The sequence below is a fragment of the Humulus lupulus genome, chromosome 5, assembly GCF_963169125.1.
Source record: "Humulus lupulus chromosome 5, drHumLupu1.1, whole genome shotgun sequence".
NCBI classification, from domain to species: Eukaryota; Viridiplantae; Streptophyta; class Magnoliopsida; order Rosales; family Cannabaceae; genus Humulus; species Humulus lupulus.
In genome coordinates, this window is record NC_084797.1 from 209,523,509 (window position 1) to 209,543,305 (window position 19,797).

General features: G+C 31.9%; 2 protein-coding genes and 1 long non-coding RNA gene across 3 annotated transcripts; 2 read left to right on the top strand and 1 right to left on the bottom strand.

The window, feature by feature from the left end:
- The first annotated feature begins 1,183 nt into the window (after positions 1-1,183).
- On the top strand, positions 1,184-4,939 carry LOC133779916 (uncharacterized). Its single transcript, XM_062219814.1, has 5 exons — positions 1,184-1,414; positions 1,582-2,918; positions 3,014-3,205; positions 3,672-4,720; positions 4,802-4,939. Exons 2-5 carry the CDS (start codon positions 2,186-2,188, stop codon positions 4,937-4,939), a joined length of 2,112 nt encoding a protein of 703 aa, XP_062075798.1. The 5' UTR covers positions 1,184-1,414; positions 1,582-2,185.
- Positions 4,940-7,275: 2,336 nt separating this feature from the next.
- LOC133833952 (uncharacterized) lies at positions 7,276-8,414 on the bottom strand. The gene is made up of 2 exons (XR_009893227.1): positions 7,959-8,414; positions 7,276-7,850 (listed from the first exon to the last, which is right to left on the bottom strand). It is a non-coding gene; the product is annotated as an uncharacterized LOC133833952 (long non-coding RNA).
- Positions 8,415-9,830: 1,416 nt separating this feature from the next.
- LOC133778110 (RING-H2 finger protein ATL22-like) lies at positions 9,831-12,208 on the top strand. The gene is made up of 2 exons (XM_062217935.1): positions 9,831-10,617; positions 11,571-12,208. Exons 1-2 carry the CDS (start codon positions 10,005-10,007, stop codon positions 11,774-11,776), a joined length of 819 nt encoding a protein of 272 aa, XP_062073919.1. The 5' UTR covers positions 9,831-10,004; the 3' UTR covers positions 11,777-12,208.
- Positions 12,209-19,797: the final 7,589 nt, after the last annotated feature.

Consider the following 19,797-nt stretch of genomic DNA (forward strand, 5'->3'; position numbering starts at 1 on the left):
ATATTTCCATGGAATGTTAGTCTTTTTCTATAATTGTTATAACTTAATTCTTACCAATTTTCAGGGCAAACTCTCTTAAAAAAACAGTGTTTAGATGAACCATAAAGTTTTAAATTAAGATTAACGATTCTTTTTCATCATTTGAGTAGAATACTAATTTTTCTTATTTTATGGTCTTGCAATAGTATTAATGAACATAATTTATATCAACCATTTCCAATCTCTACATGAAATGATTTCACTAAGCAATAAAAATGAACCAAACACGTCTAATGAATTCCTTACAAGTGTTTACAAGTCCAACAATTATTAAATCCTCAATATGTCCCTAAATCTAGTAACAAAAAGCAAAAAAAGTTAATGTGATTCATAGTCCACAAACTGTGTAAAATAGCTAAAATTTTTGTGTTTTACAAAGTCTATGGTGTGTACTGTGTACTGAAACTCACCTGTCTACTCATATTCACAAAATTACATAATGCACCCCTAATTTATCAATAAAATATTAACTGTAACACACAAAGTCATTAGTACCCTCGTTACAAACAATAAATTTATTCCAATTATAGCAATCCAGTGATCAAAACCGGCTAGTGCTACTGAAGGTATTAGTTTATTTCTTTAAGTTTGGGTGGGGCCAGTCGCGTAATGGCTTCCGTTGCCGTACTGTGCGGCTTCAAATCGGAGTCCTTAATATATATTCAATGGTGTTTTTCCTTCATTATCCTATTAAAAAAGTGAGTTACTTCTCCTTCTCCTTGCTTGCTATATAATTTAGAATTTTTTTTATTGTAATTCTAAAGCCAACACGACAACGTTCTTCTTTTGAGTTATGACTGAATGCTTCGTGCATATATATATATATGAAAATTTGCTGCTAAAATACTCAAACTTTCAAGTTACTAACACTTAAATACCTAAACTAATTTTTTGGTGGCAAAAATACCCAACCGTTAACTTTTTTGGCATTCCGTTAGTACCCATAGTTAGAGTTTAATTTTGCTGTATAAGAGGACAAATGACACTCCAATATTTCTCCACATGTAAATTAAATAAAACAAATAAATTATTTTTAAACCATCTGAAAAGATTTAAAAATATATCTAACTAATTATATTATATTATTATTAAAACATTTAAAATAAAAAAAACAGAAAAAGTAAATGGAATAGAAAACGATAGAGAGGGAGAGAAGATGAAAAAAAATCGATAAAACAGAGGAGGAGAAGAAGAAGAAGAAGAAGAAGAAGAAGGATTGTTGCTGTAGGAGACGAAAATCACAGGCAAAAAAAAAAGAAAAAAAAAAGGACAAAAATTCGAACAAAAAGGGCAAATAAACATGACTAGCCAGGAATTCAGAGTAGAGGAGGCACAATGATTTTAAGATTCGAAGGAGAAAACTTACCTGATTATGGTGAGTGATGTTCTCAACTTTTTTTGTATTGTTTAATAAAAGGTGTTATATATTTTTGGTTTAAAAATTGTGGGTCAAAGTTTAATGTTTGTTCTCCACTTTATTGGAATAATTTGTTGTTTTTGATGTGGTGAAATTTGTTGCTTTTTATTGTATATGTATTTCAGGGAATGATTCAAATATGTTTTCTGTTTGTTTACATCATGGGGGAAAATTTGTTAATAAATTTGGTGATAAGAAATATGAAGGAGGGAGAGTTTCATATTTTGATTACTGTGTTTGTGATATGATTAATGTTCAATTAGAGAGAATGGATAAGAGTTTGGGGTACAAATATCATTTTGGTTTTCTATACAAACCACATGAAAAAGATCTGAATTTTGGATTTATGTTGTATGGAGACAAGTCAATGTTGAATTTTATTGAGGTTCTAGAAAAAATGAGGGTAATAGAATAGTTGATATTTATTTAGTTCTCCCTGATGAGTTCATTGATGAAACACTTGTTGAGGAGGGCCTACCTGTTTTGGAGCCATTAAGAGAGAAGGATCCCACCATAATAGATATTGACCATGCTGCCCCAAGTACATATGAGGAACAAGACATAGAGATTCCATTTACAGACCCCACCCCCCAATATAACACACTATCTGAAGCCTTTGTTGATCTAAATGAAAATGTAAATAATATTCATTTAGAGCATGAGTATGAGTCAAAGAGGGTTGGTGAGGAGTTTGAGACAGAAGGAGTTGGTGAGCAAAGGGATGAAGTTATGAATGAAGATGAAGCATTTGAGTTGAGAGAAGAAGAGTATGAGGGTGACAATGGAAATGGGGATGAGGAAGATTATGAGTATAATGACCCCACTCAATGGTGGATTAGTGTAGTTGAAGAGTGCGCAGATGGTGATGATGACAGTGTTGGTTTCAATTCTGAAGATGAACTACAAAGTTTACCAAGTGATGATGATGGCAATGGTCCTTCCCAAAAGCATAGGGAATTTAACCCTAAGGTGCACATGGCAAATGTCAAATTTGTGCTTAAGATGGAGTTCGCTTCTGTGGCATTGTTGAGAGAAGCAATCCAAACATACTTCATACAATCCGAAAGGGAGTACAACTATGTCTTCAATAATAGTCAAAAATTGAGAGTCAAGTGCAAAGGAAAAGGATGTCCATGGATATTGTATGCACGCGTACTTAATGATAGGAGCACATTCAGGATAAACACACTTGTGGATGAGCATTCATGCAGCCAGGTGTTCAAAAATAGACATGTTACTGGTGGGTGGTTAGCAAATAATTTTTTAGAACAATTCAGGGCGAATCCGGATATGTCATACAAGCAATGGAAACAGTTGACTTGCACAACCAAATATTCTTATATTTCTGAATGGAGATTTTACAGAGCAAAGAAAGAAGCTATGAAGATACTTGAAGGAAGTGTTAGAGACCAATTTGCTATTGTGGAGGACTACTGCAAGCAAATTTTGGCAACTAATCCAGGTATGTAACCTTGCTGAGTTTAGGTATTTAACATTCTATGTTTCAGTGTTGTTTTGGTTTTTAAGAGTCATAATTTGTTACATTTATTATTTTAGGTAGCACAGCTTTGTTGAAGACCACCATGAGAGGTGGTAAGAGGTACTTTGAGAGAGTTTACATATGTTTGAAGGCATGCAAGGATGGATTCATAAAGGGGTGTAGGCCTTTGATAGGCTTGGATGGGTGTTTTCTTAAAGGATATTGTAAGGGTGTATTGCTTGCAACTGTAGGTAGGGGTGGCAATTCGTGTAAACGTGTCAGATTCGTGTCGACACGATTATGACACGACACGATTAAGGTAAACACGAACACGACACGATTATTAAACGTGTCAAAAATACGAACACGAACACGACACGATTATTAAATGGGTCAACACGACACGAACACAATAACACGATTATGACACAATTAATCATAATTATACGAAAAAAATCAGAAAACCTATGTAAAGTATTCGTGTTATCGTGTCTGACACGATTCTGACACGACACGATTATTAAATGGGTCGACACGATTATGACACGACACGATTATTAAACATGTCAAAAACTCAAACACGAACACGACACGATTATTAAACGTGTCGTGTTCGTGTTTACCTTAATCGTGTCGTGTCGTGTCGTGTCGTGTCGTGTCGTGTCATCGTGTCGTGACCCAAATTGTCACCCCTAGCTGTAGGAGTGGATGGGGAGAATTCATTGTACCCCATAGCTTATGCAATAGTGGAGAAGGAGAACACAGAGACATGGAAGTGGTTTGTGGAGATATTAAAGGAAGATTTACAAGTTGAAAATCCATCAAAATTCACATTGATGAGTGATAGGCAGAAAGGGTTGGAGAATGCCATGAAATCTTTGTGGGATGGGGCACATGTGCGATATTGTGTGAGACACATGCATTCAAATTTTAAGAAAGATTTTCCTGGTTTATTGTTAAAGCAGTTGTTATGGGCAGCTGTTCGAGCTTCCACTAAAGAAGAGTTTGTGAAATGCATGAAAGCAATTAAGGATGTTAATGAGAGTGCATATAACTGGTTAATGGCTAAGAATGCATCTGAATGGACAAGATTACATTTTGATGACTCTGTGAAATGTGATATGGTGTTAAACAATATGTGTAAGAGTTTCAACTCCGCTATACTTGAAGCTAGAGACAAGGCTGTTGTCACGCTCCTAGAGAAGATTAGATTCTGGTTGATGGTTAGATTTTGCAAAAAGAGGGAAAGCGTCAACAAATGGAGAGATGGGATTAGCAAGCGGATATGGGATCTCCTTGAGAAAAATAAAGAGGTAGCAAAAAAATGTCACACAAATAGAGCAAATGCATTTAACTTTCAGGTTACTCACGAGACTGATGGGTCCTTTGTGGTAGACCTAATTGCTCTCACATGCACTTGTAGGAAGTTTGAGTTGAATGGTTTGCCTTGTAGTCATGCAGTGGCAGCCATTTGGAAAAGAGGGCTCAATGTGCTAGACTATGTGCATGACTACTACAAGAAAGAGAGCTTCATACATGCGTATGAAGGGGTTGTGCAACCTATGCCAAGTCCGGATAAATGGCCATCTTCAAGCAATGCTCCAATCCTTCCACCTCCTGAATACAAACTTCCTGGTAGACCAAAAAAGTCTAGGAAGAGGGAGGTAGATGAGCCCCCTGCTGGTGCCACAAAATCTAACAGACATGGATCAAAAATGCATTGTAGTAAATGTGGTGGTGAAGGACATAATAAAAGTTCTTGTACAAGTCAAAACACAGCAAAGGTAAACTTGTATTGCTTGTTTTTAACATATTTTTGTGTTTGCCTATGTGTTGCAATTCATACTACTGCTTTTATTATTTAGGCTACACAAGCGAAGAAGCGTGGCAGACCCCTTGCAAAAACTCCGAAAGTGGATACCATAAAAAGGAAGGAAAGACTTAAGAGGCAAAGAGCTAGGGAGGCTTCTTCAACTAGTCAACCAAGCAATACTCTTAACTGAATTTGTGTTTATATATATTTTTTGATGTGCTTTGTACAACTGTACTGAGTTATTCAGTGTTGGTTTTTCTCTATTTTGATGTCAGTAGCATTGAACAATCTTTGGAGAGGAGACTATTTTGATGTCAGTAGCATTGAACAATTTTTTGAGAGGAGAGTATAGGGCTGGTTTTTTATGTTTTAATGTAAGGAGAATTGAACATTCAAATCAAATTTTTACATCAAGAATTGAAAGCTGCAAATAAACTAGCTCTATAGTTTCAAATTGAACTCAAGTATTAATCACATTTATATTAGATATAAAACAGAATATACATTAGTAATAAAGAATACATAAACCCATCAGTGGTTCCTGCTGCAAATGCAAAGCCCAATGCAGCAGGGCATGTGTCAAACAGCTCTACTGCTTTTCTAAATTGCCTTTCTCCAATTATACGAGTGCTCTCAAATTCATCAAGGTATCTGCAATTCGATTGGCAGAATGCAGATACAAATTGAGGCCTGTCAGGTTTCCTTAAAGCATTCCTGACCCTCTTATATGAACTCAAAAGCCTTGTCACAGGCTGCCCTTGGGAAGACTGAAAGGAGGCAGCAAGTTTCATTAATTCATCTCCTGTATTGAAAGAAGATATACTTGTTATGAAGGAGACAGCATTTTCCATTCTCAATGAACCTTTCTTACTGTTTCATCATAAATATACAGGCATGATTTTCCATTCTCAATGAACCTTTCTTACTGTTTCATCATAAATATATAGTCATGTTATGTCCATAATCTATAACTATAAAAAAAATTACCTCCATACACTTATCAAGCAATTGCAGATTTATGTATCAAACATTACATAAATTTGACAGGATTAGAGCGCTTACTATCTATGTTGGGATCCTGAAATAAACTTAATATCTACTTCGCTCAGTTGCAGGATTGTTGAGATAAGAACTAGGACTGCAGCTCACACCAGCATTTAAGAGCTCTCCTGTTATACAATACAAGAAAAATTTTAAGAAACCTTTCAGTGTAAAATCTTATCTATCTATAGAAGAAGTGCACATTCACATGCTAAAGTTAAATTTTCTTCTAGATGGAATGCCATACAACAGACTCACTAATCTTCAGATAGCCTCCAGGGCCACTAATGAGTGTGAATACGACTAATGGCAACATTTTGTTCCGTATAAAGGTCCCCATATCTAGAAGAAAGATATAATACCACCATCAAAACTCATGGAACAACTTCAGTGAGGAAAAATAGGTAGTCATATGGTCGTTTGAGTATATCAGTTTGACAAATCCATCACTTCCAATTTCAGGTGTCAAGTCCATGGTTCCTGCCTTTTGCTTATGTTTTCATAGCCAAGATTGTTTTCAGTTTATCTGAAGCAGTGAACATTAAGAGTACTCTAAAAGCTTGGTGGAACACACAGAAGATGTGGTTGATTCGAAGGACTACTGCTTACTTCATTGCCTTAGTAGACATTATTAAGAGCAAACTAGGTCTATCTGAAACACAATTTGTTCTCACTGATAAAGTTGTAACTGAAGATATCTCAATGAGGTATGAGCAGGAGGTAATGGAGTTTGGAAGCTCAAACTTAATGTTCACCATATTGGCAACATTGGCATTGCTTAACTTATTCTGCTTAGTTGGTGGAGTTAAAAGGCTCGTCTTTGATCTCGATTCCAAGGCTATAGAACAACTGATTATGCAAGTTGTGCTTTGTGGGATAATCATTGTAGTCAATTTGCCAATTTACCATGCTCTCTTCATTCGAAATTGCAGATATATGCTCATAAATATATAGTCATGTTATGTCCATAATCTATAACTATAAAACAAATTACCTCCATACACTTATCAAGCAATTGCAGATTTATGTATCAAACATTACATAAATTTGACAGGAATAGAGCGCTTCGTGGGACACTGTCAATTCCAGACTCATTGAAGTTCAGATTTTGGTTAAGCTGATCAAAATGGGGGCTGAATTGATGAATTCTTATAACTACTGCACAACATAGATAGTAAGTATAATCCCTTGCTCCTGTAAGTATAATCCCATTTTTTGTTTGTTTGTAAAACTAAGTCTTTTATGCTGTGTAAAATCGCATGTCTAATTATATTTGTTATTGTCTGCTGTCTTATCTATAGATTTATGAGAAGATTGCATCAGCATATAAGTTGGAAGAAAGACTTGGCTGAAAAGTGAGTAAAATTATTCATTGTATATGTATATGTATATGCATATGTATATGTTAAAATTTATTGAGAGCATCCAACATAGAGTATGAATTGCCTGATGTAAACATGTTGTATCATGCAGGTATGGAATAAGTGGGTTTCCAACATTAAAATCTATTGACCACTGATCCTGGTCCCAACTCAAACTCAGGGGATAGAAATACAGCAGATTTGGTCTTAATTTGTTTTTTGATCCTCAGAGAATTTGAACTTGATATGCTGCTCAATACTAGTACTAATATTGCTAAACACAAAGACCAATCTCCAAAACGAAATACCATTTTGTTATGCCTGCCAATAATGAAGTTTCAGTCACCATAAAACCATTAAAAGCATACTTCACTATATATTTTACAAATATCTCAGTTTTACCTTAAATTACATACCAACACAGAAACAAAACAAGCAAAGAAATCAAAATTGTTCTTTTTTTATATTTTCTCCAAAAACCAAATTGTTCACAAGATGATTCAATCAATTTACTACTCTCAGCACAACTTTGGCAAAATGAATCAACTTCTTCACAAAGTTCATCAATTCTTCGCCTCTCTAAAGCATGGATTTTACTCTCTAAACCACGTATTTTCTTCAAAAGTCTGGGAATCACTTCAATAGACCTTGCACACATGGGGGATCAATCCATTTGAAGAAATTGCAACCTCCTAAATCCTGCAATTTTTTCTCTAAGCAAACTTAGGGCAAAATTTATAACAAAAAACCCAGATGAAAGAAAAAATGGGGCAAAACAATTAACACAAATTAAAGCTAGAAACTTACCCGCATCTTATGGCATGTAAAGAAACAACGACCTGGGTTGTCTAGAGTCCAAGAGGTTCGTTCAACTGCAGGTTTTCGCTCTCTACATTTACAAAACTCCATGGATGTTCTTTTCGTATTCTTCAAATACAGGAAGTATTTTGTCCTTTTTTTTTCTTTTTTTTTTGCCTGTGATTTTCGTCTCCTACAGCAACAATCCTTCTTCTTCTTCTTCTTCTTCTTCTTCTTCTTCTTCTTCTTCTCTGTTTTATCGATTTTTTTTCGTCTTTTCTCCCTCTCTATCGTTTTCTATTCCTTTTACTTTTTCAGTTTTTTTATTTTAAATGTTTTAATAATAATATAATATAATTAGTTAGATATATTTTTAAATCTTTTCAGATGGTTTAAAAATAATTTATTTGTTTTATTTAATTTACATGTGGAGAAATATTGGAGTGCCATTTTTCCTCTTATACAGCAAAATTAAACTCTAAATATGGGTACTAACGGAATGCCAGAAAAGTTAACGGTTGGGTATTTTTGCCACCAAAAAATTAGTTTGGGTATTTAAGTGTTAGTAACTTGAAAGTTTGGGTATTTTAGCCGCAAATTTCCCATATATATATTTATGATTATTTTTATATAGTGGCTTCACTTTAAACTTTACTGGTGAGTCTCTTCAATGTTTTAACTAGTGAATAATTTTCAGCGCGATTTGTTTTGTGACCGTGTATATTGTAGTTGTTTAGAGCATTTTACAAATTTTCAGATTATTTTGAATAATTTACAGTACCGAAAACGAAGTTCAAATATGTTGTTGCATGCGTGATTAATTTTTTTTATGTGCGTGGAAAACATGTTTGAACCTAGTTTTCGGTACTGTAAACTATTCGAAATTTTCTAAAAATTTGAAGGATGTTTTAAATAGCTACAATATACACGGTCATAAAAAAATATCATACCGAAAATTATTTATGAGTCGAGAATACTGAGAGCTCCACCGATGAAGCTTAAAGTGAAAAAAATTTCTATATTTATATTATGAACATATTTTATCAGTAAGATAGTTATGCCAAACTGAATATTCATTTAAAATAAAAATTGGTTACGTTTGTAATAAGATGCAGAAATTATAAAATATGATTTGTAAGGATAAAAGTGGAATAAAGAGGTTGTAGAAAAAAATGAAGCCTACTCTAGTAGTGACGAGTGTCTCTATTTTCTTTTGCACATTTCTAAAGAATAATTATTAATCGAATTACTACTAAGCTAAGCATATAATTAATTTTAAGAACTGAAAATTCAAACCCAAAAATCACTTTCTCTCCTCAGGTAAATGAAAATTTCCTCTCTATATCTCATGTCATACCATGTCTCATCGTTAAATTAGTGATAATTCAATTAAAATGGTATTACACTTAATTAATATTATATATAATCAATATTTAATTGAGTTGTCATTTATTAACTCGTACAACATAATAGAGATTAAAAAATGTAAACAAGAAATTTTAGTTTCTCTCTGGTGGCTCTTGCTAGTCAAGACTTCAAAATAACCATTACTTCTCATGTCAAGTGGAAAAAAAGAAAAAAAAACATAAAATTCATTCTCAATTTTCTTTAAGTAAGATTGTTGGGATTTGACATTTTAAGGTGTTCAACATTAAGTGAGTTAATATTTTATAGTTATTTAGTGATATTTTATAATATTTATTAAATTTAATTGTGTAGAATCTAATATTAAATTACATGGCACGTGTTTGTATTGTTGGTTGTGAATAGAGTGCCACGACAATTCTTTTTATGTAATCATTGTATTCAAACATAAAAAAGTAGATTAAAGAATCTCATTACTTTATTATTTATATATTTATTTACATTAACTTAGTCGGAAGAAGTTTCTTAGCTTGCAGGGTCTTCACGCTCTTTACGTGATGGTCTTTTTAGGTGTGCTACATATGTAGTCACACACAACCCTTTCTTTTATAATCTCAACATATAAAAATACAAACAAACTCTACAGCAAGAAATATTTTCTGGGCATTCTTCAGAAAAAGAAAGGAAAAAATGTCCACTTTCACCTTATTCTTCTTCATCGTCTTCTTCTCCTTCACTACGATCTCCATAGAAGCTCAAAACAAACCTTCGAAGCATTGTTCCAATGGTGGGCCAGATATTCAATCTCCTTTCCACATAAGAGGGCAAACAAAAAAAAACGACACCCTTATCGAAGTCGTATGCAGAGACAACTCCACCACAATCCACTTCCCACCCTACGGAGATTTAGTCGTGAAATCCATCTCCTACGACACCCAAAGACTCGATCTTCTTGACCCCAAAAGCTGCATCCATGGAGTCTTTCTCAACCTCGATCTTTCCCAAACGACATTCGATTACTACTATCTCCTGAAAAACTACACTTATCTCAACTGTACGGATAAGCTCTCCCCTGTTTTCAAAGAGGTCCCCTGTTTGAGTGGTTCAGATCATTTCGTTTATACCGTGGAGCCTTCTTCCATGGCCGTCCCAAGCTTCTGTAAAGCCATTAAAACCATAGCTATTCCTTTTGGGTACAGTCCTTACTTGTCTGGCAATAGTTTTGGCTTGAGTTTGACTTGGGGTTTTCTTAGTGCCCAAGATTTTGATCATAAAGATGGCTTCAGAGTGAGACATGTTCAAGGTATGTGATTGTTTTTTTTTTTTTGTTCTTTATCTTTAGTGCTTTTTTTTAGTTAGTTCCTCAAGGGAAGTAATCTATGGCATGAGATTCTTTTCTTCTTGTAGTAGTAGTAGTAAATATCTTAATGTGGAAAGACTACGAAAAAGAGAAACAAATCCCAATTTAAACAGGAAAGCAAAGTAATTGAATTAAAATTGTAAGTAAAATTATAGAGTAGCTAAATACATTTTTAATTCTCTCTCTCAATAAAAAAAAAAAGGTGTTGTAGGCACGTAGTTTAAACTTAAAAGACTCTCAAAAGTCACAATCTAAGTACAAGAGTGTATTTTAGTTTAAGTCTCTCATTTTAGCTTAAAGAGAAAATTAGGTATAATAATTTAGAAATAGGAAGTTGTTAATTCATTGAACTTAGTCTTTTCAATAAAGAGCAATAATACTTAATTATCTAAAATTATGAAACATTTTCTCTTGCAAAATGTATGGATTGCCAAGAATTCAACAGTTTATTTGTAAAATTTTAACTCATCCCTATAAATGTAGCCATCTCAATAATAGAGAGATTTATTATTTATTTTTCTAAAGTCAATTAGTCATCGGAAATGAAAGATACAATTTGTTATGTTTTGTGACATCGTAAATAAGCTTAACATATTAGGAAACAAACGAAGACTTGACCTATTCCAACCAGCTAAAATTCTAAGTCTCACTCACATCTTGATATTTAATTTATTTGAATATTGCTCTTATAAAAAAGGAGGCACTAATGACTTCGAACTTGACTACAACAAGTCAATGGACTTGCAACAAAAGTATTTTAAAAAATAATCATTATTAAAAAAAGACCCTTATATGCTGTTCGAGGCCGTCCCATACTCTTAGCCAAATTATATTACATAAATAATTCAATGGAATTTCACATTTTCATACAAGTAATATTTTTATTTTGTGCTCAGTTCTCAGCATAGGAATCTTTGTTATGGCAATGGCAATTGTGGGAGCAGCATTACTAATCAGAAGCAGAATAGTCCATGACTTGAAAAAACTAGCTTTTCAAGAGAATTTAGGGAATCAAACAGCAGAGGTTGAGAAATTTCTTGGAGACTATAAGGCTTTTTCCACTGGTGAAGCTCACATTGACCAAGTCAGCAGTCAATGTTAAATTACCCTAACTAAACAACAACCAGAGATTACAGGAACTGAAAACTCTTTCAGATTCAAGCTTTTCCAAAACTCCAAAAAGCTTATTTTGGATGGACTGTGAAGGGTACTTGAAGGCTGTTGGATTATTATGACTGTCACAAGTCTTTCGAAGATTGGAAGTTGTCTTTTTTTGACATTCTATTCAAACAAAGGCATAAACAGTGGAATATATTCTACTAATACATAGCTTTAAGTTCCTAACTTGGGAAAATATTGCATTAATTTTGTGGTATACATATAGCTTTTTGAAGTATGTTTCTTTTCATTCTCCTTTTATTTTTTTTTGGGTGGTTTTTCTATCGTTCAGCTGTTTAGTTTATGTAAAGTTTGTTTAAAAGAAATAAATTTGCTATCAAATGATATAGTATTGGATGGTTGATTACATAATCAATGATTAAAGAGTTTTTTTATTTTATTAATTTTTGGGAGAAGTTGATAACTACCATTTTTTAGGAATAGTTAACTAAAATTAGACCCTAAATATATTTAGTTAAATTTTACCTATTATTATCGTGAGGTTTTCCAAATTATCCTTATTTGAGCACATAGTTCTAAGTGTTATAATATGTATTATATGTGTCATTTTATAGTGGAATTGGAAATGCAATCTAATTGTTTGTTAAAATGTCTAAATAAGAATTTTAGGCTCATAACAATTCATCCTAGGCTCAAATAGTACTAGTTTTGAAATTTATTCTAAATATTTGATAAAATAACTCAGAAACTAAAGTTGATTTTGCAAAACTGAAACTTTTATGTTGTCGTATATATGTGTGAGAACTATATTCATAGAATTGTATTCAATCTATGAAAAATGATTCTTTAAAATGTAAAGATCAATGATTAAAATCTAAACCACAACTCTTTATAATTTAAACAACAAATCTTAAAATGTAAACCATAATCCTTTAAAATATAAACCTCAAAACATAAAATTTAAACCACGACTCTTCAAAAGTTTAACCTTAAGACTTAAAATCTAAACCACAATTCTTCAAAATGTAAACCACAAAGCTTAAAATTTAGACCACTAGTCGTTAAAATTTAAACCACAAGGTTTAAAATTTAAACTACGACTCTTTAAAATTTAAACCACAAAACTTAAAATTTAAACGACGTTTCTTTAAAATTAAAACCAGAAGACTTAAAATTTAAAACACAACTTTTTAAAATTTAAACCATGATGCTTAAAAGTTAAACTACTAGGCTTAAAATCTAAAACACAATCATATAAAATCTAAATCAAGATCCTTTAAAATCTAAATCACGACTCTTTAAAATTTAAATCACTAATCTTTAAATTTTAAACCACAAAACTTAAAATTTAAACCACAACTCTTAAAAATTTAAACTACAAAGCTTAAAATTTAAACAACGACTCTTTAAAATTTAAACAATAAGAGTTGAAATTTAAACTACGACTCTTTAAAATTTAAATTATAACTTTTTAAATTTAAACTACTAGGCCTAAAATCTGCTAAACCACGATCATGAAGTCAATGGATTTTAGAAAACTTATCACCTTATATTAATATTGAAATGATAATGTATTAAGAAAACTTAAAAAGTAATAAATTTCAATGAAATTAATGCATACTTGATTTGTTATTGTGTTCTCCACCAAAGAATAATTGAATAAAATGCTAACATTTCAACCCCATTATTTAAAGTCAGACCATTAAAACAGAACTAAAGTTTGTTTAAACTTGTTTTCACTTAATAAAATAAGTTATAAGAAAATATGACCAATCATATATGTATATATATATATATATTTATGCATATACATATATATATATAATAACCTAAACTAAAATTATAAAAACACTATGGTGAAATAATACATAATAATCAAACAAGCAAAAACATGAAGTTTACTTGAGGGGTTTCATCAAATACATGGAGTGCCTGAAAATCAGAATCATCCCAACTACACTAAACGAACATGCAAAATTGATCAACCAGTGGGGAGCATGTTGGAAGAATAGTAGGAAGAGAACACGAATTTACATGGGTTGCTTTTGAATAGAATCGTTGTAGTGGTAGAGAATATCATCAAAGTTGTCAAAATGGTATAGGATATCACATAGAGTCAACGAAATGGTAGAGGATCACGAGTTGTCGGAGTGCATTGAGTTGTGAATGTTTGAGGAGAGAAAGGGGATTGAATGTATGTTTTTTTAGGAGAGTATAATAGGTATGTTGATTGGGTATTGATATAAGAGTTTAAAATAGTGGGTGAAAATGAATAGACTTTTTTATTAATATATATATAAAAATAATTGTAATTCATTTACGTAAGAAAACATATCTTATATAATACTTGAATAAACACAATATAAATACAATAACCATATCTATATCTACTAAATTAAAGATACATAATTATTATAAATATAAATAATTTATAATATATATTACAATATAATATTATAATTATAAATAATATAATATAAATAACTTATAATATATATAACAACATAATATATATAACAATATAATATTATAATTATAAATAATATAATATAAATAACTTATAATATACATAACAATATTATAATTATAAATAATATAATATAAATAACTTATAATATATATAACAATATAATAAAAGCCGAGGCCTGTGTAACACACAGTTTCCTTAAAACAGATTCGCCGCCTCTACGATGTTTCAACATCTATCTCCCATAATACAACGGTGAACGACAAATAACTCAATATAAAATCATAATATAAATATAATTCAATATGATTATATACCTTAAAGAATGAATTTTGATGTACTTTAAACAACAAGGCTATACTTCATTATATAGCCTTTGGAAAATGAGTAAAACAATTTGCAACCAATGTGGGACAAAAAATCTCAATAGTTTTTTTCATTCAAAATATCCAACAATCCCACACATGAATGAAAAAACTGACTCAAGAAAAACCAACAAAAGAAATAGACCTAGGTGATAGAGTTCAACGGTAGAAACCTGCATAGGATAGGTAGGTGTTACCCTTTGAACCTTCCCTTGTGTAAGTATATTTACTTTACTGGCTGATCAGTAGACGCGATGTCTTTGAACTGTTCTGTTGTTCGTGTAAACGATGATATACCACACACAGGAATCTTCCTAACATATATTGGTTCTCAAGATTACGTTCGTTTTGGCCCTGAACATTTCCCTGGTTCTACAAGAGATATTCTAGGAATTGAGCCCTTATTCAATCCCTATAGAAGCAGCCCATCTTCTCTCTCACATAGGTGATTTTCTTAATTAAGAGTAACCCGTATTACTCTGCTCGACATTTCGACGCATAAGAAATCATTAAAAGCATAGCTTAACCTTTTCCTTACGGTTATCACTGTTTCATCATAGGAATGGACAATGAGGATAACCCCCACAGTGATCCAACATAGTCTTTACAGTTTTAGTTGTCCCTTTGAACCTAGATCTTGGGATCTCCAGTCAACTAGGTGGGGTGTCTACTGTATTGACTTTATTCATTCATGGGCTTTAGACCCATTCCCCTCGATGATTTTTCAACCAACTCTCTATTTAACCCTTTGGTTAGCGGATCCGCAATATTATCCTTTGACTTCACATAGTCAATAGAGATAACTCCAGTTGAGAGTAGTTGTCTAATGGTATTGTGTCTACGACGTATATGTCTAGACTTACCATTATACATATTATTATGTGCCCTACCAATTGCAAATTGACTATCGCAATGTATGCCAATAGCTGGCACTGGTTTAGGCCATTTTGGAATATCTTCTAAAAATTGACGAAGCCATTCAGCTTCTTCGCCACACTTGTCTAAGGCAATAAACTCAGACTCCATCGTGGATCTAGCTATTACCGTTTGTTTAGAAGATTTCCATGATACAACTACACCACCGAGTGTGAACACATATCCACTCATAGATTTTAAATCTTTCATGTCAAATTTCTAGTTCAACATACTCTTGATAGATTTGATCATCTTATCACTGCTTCCAACAATGAGCATGTCATTTACGTAAAGACAAAAAATGACATAGTCATTATCTGTTTCTTTAACATAAATACATTTTATCGCATTCATTGATTTTGAAGCCATTTGCCAACATAGTTTGGTCAAATTTCTCATGCCATTGTTTTAGTGCTTGCTTTAAACCATATAAAGATTTCACCAATTTACACACTTTTCTTTCTTGACCTGGGGAGGAAAACCCATCGGGTTGTTCCATATAAATTTCTTCATTTAAATCCCCATTTAGAAAATCAGTTTTCACATCCATTTGATGTACTTCAAGATTGCGTAACGCAGCAATAGCAAGTATCATCCTAATGGAATTTATTCTCGTCACAGGAGAATAAGTGTCAAAGTAATCAAGGCCTTCACGCTGCTTATAACCTTTAATTACAAGTCGTGCCTTATACTTATCGTTAAGTTGATTCTCAACTTCGATCTTATAGAGAACAATATTTCTCTATAGCCTCAGTTTCGCTTTTTAGCAAATACACATAGCAATATTTAGTGCTATCATCGACAAAAGTAATAAAATACTTATTGTCTCCCCTTGTTTAAACAAATTTAAAATCACATACATCGCTATGTATTAATTTTAGGGGTTCATTATTCCTTTCAATAGTTTTGAAGGATGACCTTGTTAGTTTTGCCTTAACACAGGTTTCACACTTATGATTTTGAATCAATGTGGAATTTTGGTATGTGATTCAAGTTAATTAATCTACACAAAGTGTCATAATTTAACATGTCCTAGTCTACCATGCCAAACATAGGAAGACTCAAGCAAGTAAAAAGAAGCGTTATTAACTTTATTGATAATTGGTTTAACAACCATTACACTGAGCTTAAACAACCCATCAATTACATAACCCCTTCCCACATACATTCCACTTTTAGACAAAACAACTTTGTCTGACTCAAAAACCATACGAAATCCATGCTTGTTCAGTAGTGAACCAGACACAAGGTTTTTGCGAATATCTGGTACGTACAGTACATTGTTCAGAGTTAGCTCCTTTCCAGAAGTCATATCACTTTTCCCTGACCCTCAATCTCAGACGTGGCAGAGTTTCCCATAAATAGTTTCTCTCCATTGGTCACTTGTTCAAAACATCTGAACATACTCTTGTCTGAGCATATATGTCGAGTAGAACCAGTGTCAATCAACCACTCTCTAGGGTTGGAGTTGACCAGGTTTACTTCCGATACCATCGCTGATAGATTTATATCACCAACATCTTTGGAGATATTATCCATCATATTCGTCTCTTGACCATGGTTCTTCTTTGGCAGTCTACAGTCTGATGACTTGTGACGTAGCTTATTACAGTTAAAGCACTTGCCAAGGAATTTGAACGACTTTTTAGAGATTCCTCCTTTTGGTCCGAACTTGAACCCTTTATCATTGGGTTTAAAGTTCCTCTTTCCCCTAGAGTTTTGACCTTGCTCCATCAGATTGGCCTTAGCCACATCTTGTCTTGAACTCATTTTTTCTGAATTCCTGTTGTCTTCTTCAATACGAAGTCTGACAATTAAATCTTCAATGTTCATCTGCTTTCGCTTATGCTTAAGGTAGCTCTTGAACTCCTTCCATGCAGGGGGAAGCTTTTCAATCAAAGCAGCAACTTCAAAGGTCTCACTCAGGATCATTCCCTCAGAGGAAATGTCATGTAAGATTAATTGGAATTCCTGAGCTTGACTAATCACAGTCTTGGAATCTACCATTTTATAGTCAAGGAATCGCCCAACCACAAATTTCTTTGTGCCAGCATCCTCAGTTCTATATTTTCGGTCTAAAGACTCCCATAGTTCCTTAGCCGTCTTCTTTGTAGAATAAGCTTCATACAAAGAATTTTCTAGACCATTCCTAACATAGTTACGACATAGAAAATCATATTTGATCCAATCATTGACAAAATTAATGACTTGGATATCATCCTCATTTTCTTTCAGCTTTTGTTCGCTATCAGTAACGAATCGCGCAAGATTCATGGTGGTCAGATAGAACAACATCTTTTGCTGCCACCTTTTGAAATTCTGTCCATTTAATTTGTCAGGTCTTTCCCCAAAGCTCAAAGGATGGCTCGTATTAAACGAGGCCGGGACCGTTTGGGTATGAGCTTGAATTTCCTGAATTGGGGTCTCAGCTAACACGTCATTATTCCCGCTATTTTGGTTTGTTTCAGTTGTCATTTTCTGAAATCACAAAACCAACAATGTTATTTTCCTGACAACGGAAAATTATACGGGTTTGCTTAGATCAAACTTAAAGAAAATTCTTAGGTTAGCCTGGAAGGGTTAAAAACCCAACCATTTGTGGTCTAGCCTCTCGTAGAATATTTCTTTGAGTATTTATCCAGCCTCAAATATCTCTACTAGATAATTTCCAAAGAAAACTAGAAGAAGGGTCTAGCCCCTGCCTCAGCAGTCTAGTTTCTTTGAAAATATTCAGTTCCCAGAACTTCTCTAGTGAGATTTAAGTTCAAACGAACTTTTCATAATAACAATATCTTTCAATATATAGATATTGAAATATCACTAATAGATATATTCAAATATTATATTTAAACAATAATCAGTTTTAAGATTGTAAGAAAAACATATCTTATATAATACTTGAATAAACACAATATGATAAATACAATAATTATATCTATATCTACTAAATTAAAGATACATAAATATTATAAATATAAATAACTTATAATATATATTACAATATAATATTATAATTATAAATAATATAATATATATAACAACATAATATATATAACAATATAATATTATAATTATAAATAATATAATATAAATAACTTATAATATACATAACAATATTATAATTATAAATAATATAATATAAATAACTTATAATATATATAACAATATAATAAAAGCCGAAGCCTGTGTAACACACAATTTTCTTAAAACAGATTCGTCGCCTCTACAATGTTTCGACATCTATCTCCCAGGATACAACGGTGAACGACAAGTAACTCAATATAAAATCATAATATAAATATAATATCATAATATAAATATAATTCAATATGATTATATACCTTAAAGAATGAATTTTGATGTACTTTAAACAACAAGGCTATACTTCATTATATAGCCCTTAGAAAAGGAGTAAAACAATTTGCAACCAAAGTGGGACAAAAAATCTCAATAGTTTTTTTCATTCAAAATATCTAACAATTTATACGTTGTGTAAAGAAATGTTTTATTTATATATAATCTAATGCTTTTTTTTACAAATTTACAGTTTTAACTAGAGTAATGACCAATTGTTTAATCCTGAACGCATTGTATCTCAACTTTTTTTATATTTATTAAAACAAACATCATTATACGTACATATCTATATAAGGACTTTTTATTCACATTAAATTATATAAATATTTGATTTTTATAAATTAGAGTACTTTTTTTATGATAAAATGCTCACTTATTAAGTGTTGTAAAGCTTTATTTTGCCCCAATTTTCTCTCCAAACGAAGTATTCTATTACAAAATTGTTACTATTATTGTTAATATTAAATAGCCAAAAATATTCTCAATTAATAAATAATTCAATAACCAAAATTTTAGAAGCATGCCTACTAAATCTCGAATTTTTTTTTGTAATTCTTACATTGACAATTGGGTAGATGATTATGTAGTTTTTTTAACTGATACTCGTTATCTTGTTTTAATTTGTAAGTTTATTAAAGTTGTTCTTGTTAACCATGCTACTTTTTATATAGTTATTTATATTATTATTTTAATAATGTATTGTTAATGTTTTTTTTTTCAAATCTAACTCTTTTTATAATTTTTCAATAATTTAATGTCTTTCTTTTATAATTTTCAAATTAAAATGTAAAAACAACCTAATAATTTTGTTAAGCAAGCAAGTCAATTTGGAAAAGCAACTTAAAAGAAACAACCAAATCAATCTTAAAAATCTCAAACAACTCATAAAGCAATCTAATA